Raw genomic sequence first — 2901 nt, 5'->3', positions numbered from 1 at the left:
GGCGGGTTCCTCTTGGTCGTGCAGCCGGTCGTTGGTCCTCGGCTTGGCAACTACTTTTGCTTAGAGTTCTTAGAGTTGCGGCGGCATGGTGGCGAGGCTAATTGGATGGATTTCCAGGAGGTGTGGTGATGTGCGATGCTCAGATGAAAATCTTGCTTGGCTTCTGTCGGGCCGGCGGCGATGGCACCCGTGGGTGTCATCCCCTTCTTGGAGGTGTCGCCGAGGCGTGTGCGCCATGCCCCTCGCTCACTTGGAGACTTGGAGTTGGTGGCTATCTCCGGGCGAAAGCCTCGATTCAGTATTGGATCGGCACATTGGCGACGTCCTCGACGTCGTATCTCTGTTGGGAGCTTCGTGTGTAGAGACACGGTTGGGTCCTTATTCCTCTTCTCCGGTGTTTGCTGCCGTCCTCTTCCGGTCCTCTATGACACTATGTATGCTCGTCGCCGGTGTCTCCCTCGGCTCAGAGCAAGTCATGCCTTCCACTTGTCACTTCCTCTTAGGCGCTCAGAGTGGATGATGCATTGACAGGCGATTTTCTACGGATGGTGTTGGTCTTCGGTGCCGTCAGGCGTCGGTCGAGTAGCTTTTCTTTATGGTGTTGTCGGTCTGTGGACTTGTTCGAGAGTGGTGTGGCGTGTAGTACGCTTGTTGTTCATTGTGAGTGATAGTTTCTTGTAATTTTAACTATACCTTTTATATATAAAGCTATGGCACGCCTATTCATAGCAAGCGAACGTTCACTCCGGCTGCCGGCTATACATCAAAGCGCAACAACCAAACACACAAACACACCACAGTCCGCGACCATCATGAAGACAATCTCTGGACGCCCCTAGACCTTCCAGCCCTGTCAACGCCACCCATTTTACAGGCAAAACAAAGTAGACACCAGGATCCATCACACCAAACCAAAGCATCAGCCCGAAGCCGAGCAAGCATGCGCTATTCTGATTTCTGAATCCGAGCAAGCAACAGTCTTAAGGTAAGAACACAGCCAGACCTTACCCGGCAAACAGATTATTCTGCAGAACATGTACCTACGCCACAAACAAGCAAAAACATATTCTTCAGATTCCCTGCACCGACGAACATACTACTAGATTGAACTGTACAAGCCACACCAGCTGGTGCTACTGCATCTCTGCTGCTTTGGCAGAAGGAGCGCCTATTACTTTCCAAAGAGGGATTTGATCCACCACAGGCCGCCGTCCTTGGGGGCGTCCTGGCTCTCCGGCGTCGGCTCCGGGTGCGGCGTCCTCCGGAGCTTGCTCACGTCGTACCCTTCCCCCTTGGCCCTCTCCACCAGCTCCTCGTACACGCCCTCGTCCATCTGCGGCTGCCTGCACAAGATCTACACACACCCACACCCCGGCAGAGATCAGATTGGCTATCGATCTACCGCCGCCGGCACCGCAGTTCAATCGAATTACGTACCCAGAGGTAGTTCCGGGAGGGCTGGCCGACGAGCGCGACCTGGTAGGCGTCGTCGACGTGGAGCACCCAGTAGTCGCCGGTGACGGGGAAGACGGGGAGGAAGGGGGGCACGTAGAACCTAACCCTGAGCTTGGCCTCGTCGCCGGCGTCGTCGGCGCGGAAGGCGGTGCCCTCGATGTGGCCCCGGCGGCCGTCGGTCCAGGTCTCGTTCAGCACCCTGACGGCGCCGTCGGGGCCGAGCGTGTAGGTGGCGCGCGTGTTGGCGCCGTCCTTGGGCTGGAACCGGGACGGGAAGCACGCGATCTCGTACCACCGGCCCATGTACCGCTCCAGGTCCAGGTTCCGCACCACCTTCATGGCCGCCATCGGACGTTGAGCGTGAGGGGGAGGGGAGGGAGCGAGGGCGGCGTGGGTTGAGGCGCCGGCGGCGATAGGGATGGATGTGAGCGGGGGTTTGGAGGGGATAGGGATGGCGCTGGCAATAAAAGGCTGGTGCGGGAGACGTGGAGGGCTGTGGGCGATACGTTGGGACCAAGATTAAAAGTTGCCGTTTGCTTCTTCTTTTCTTGAGAATGAAGTCCACCGTTTGCAGCTGGACACAAGTGTCGTGGACCCGGGGACAGCTGTAATTGAGAATGGGCCTATCTTACACTTTGGCCCACTGGCACGGCCCAATATTTAAGGACTAATGGACCTTTTGGGACGGCCTCACCTGAAAAACAGGGCACGGGAGCCCGTCCTCGTTGATGCAACATTACGGGAGCAACTAACTGAGGAGGAAAATCCTATTCGCCGCTCGCTGCGGCAAACTGTCGAGCGATCGCACAGCGGCAGCGCAGCGAGCGACAGAAATGGGCCGGCCCACACATAATGCGTCCAAACCGGTTTTAGGAACCTTCCAGAAGGTTTCCTGAACCGGGTTTTTTTCCTGTATCGTTTCTTTCTGGTTCTTTTTCGGCTTTCTATTATTTTTTATTTCTCTTTTTTTCGTTTCTGTTTCTTTTTCATTTTTTCGTTTTTTGTTTCTTGTTTCACTTTCTTTTTCAAGTTTATTTTTCTTTTTCAGAATATGTTTGTAGTTTTACAAAATATTTATGATTTCCTTTTTTATTTCCTTTTCTTTTCTTCTCTTCCTTTAAAAAAATCAAAAATTTAAATTTTGTTCGTGTTTCCAAAAAATGTTCAGTTTTTGGAAAAATGTTTTCAAAATTCAAAATTTGTTCTCGTTACACAAAAAAGTACAAAACTTCTGACATTCAGAAAATGTACTGAATTTCAATTTTTTGTTCACATATTCAAAAAATGTTCGCGCTTCCAAATTTGTTCAGGATTTTTAAATATTTCTCTCCGTTTCAAAATATGTTTTCAAGATTCCAAAAAATGTTCATGCTTTAAAAAATTGTTCGGACTACCAAATTTGTTCGGAATTTTTCAAAATTTCTCTCCGTTTCAAAATATGTTCTC

The 2901-nt window shown here is 51.3% G+C and overlaps 1 protein-coding gene across 2 annotated transcripts; it reads right to left on the bottom strand.

Annotated features, from left to right (window-relative positions):
• Positions 1 to 901: 901 nt before the first annotated feature.
• On the bottom strand, positions 902 to 1947 carry LOC119318009 (temperature-induced lipocalin-1-like). Of its 2 annotated transcripts, XM_037592516.1 has the most exons (3): positions 1438 to 1947; positions 1125 to 1354; positions 902 to 1040 (listed from the first exon to the last, which is right to left on the bottom strand). In XM_037592516.1, the coding sequence occupies exons 1-2, from the start codon at positions 1801 to 1803 to the stop codon at positions 1172 to 1174; spliced, it is 549 nt and encodes a 182-aa protein (XP_037448413.1). In that variant the 5' UTR covers positions 1804 to 1947; the 3' UTR covers positions 902 to 1040; positions 1125 to 1171. The 2 variants fall into 2 exon arrangements, with proteins under 2 accessions (XP_037448413.1, XP_037448412.1); XM_037592515.1 differs by having other exon boundaries at positions 902 to 1354; positions 1438 to 1946.
• Between the last annotated feature and the right edge of the window lie 954 nt (positions 1948 to 2901).

This window comes from Triticum dicoccoides, chromosome 6A, assembly GCF_002162155.2.
Source record: "Triticum dicoccoides isolate Atlit2015 ecotype Zavitan chromosome 6A, WEW_v2.0, whole genome shotgun sequence".
Classification (NCBI taxonomy): Eukaryota; Viridiplantae; Streptophyta; class Magnoliopsida; order Poales; family Poaceae; genus Triticum; species Triticum dicoccoides.
Note: the sequence above shows the minus strand (reverse complement) of the source record. Positions and strands in the feature narration are given on the sequence as shown.

Excerpts from the sequence above, each read along its gene's own strand:
- LOC119318009 (XM_037592516.1), bottom strand. The coding sequence starts at position 1,803 with ATGGCGGCCATGAAGGTGGTGCGGAACCTGGACCTGGAGCGGTACATG. Across the intron at positions 1,355-1,437 it reads CCTCCCGGAACTACCTCTGG|ATCTTGTGCAGGCAGCCGCA; the intron begins GTACGTAATTCG and ends GGGTGTGTGTAG.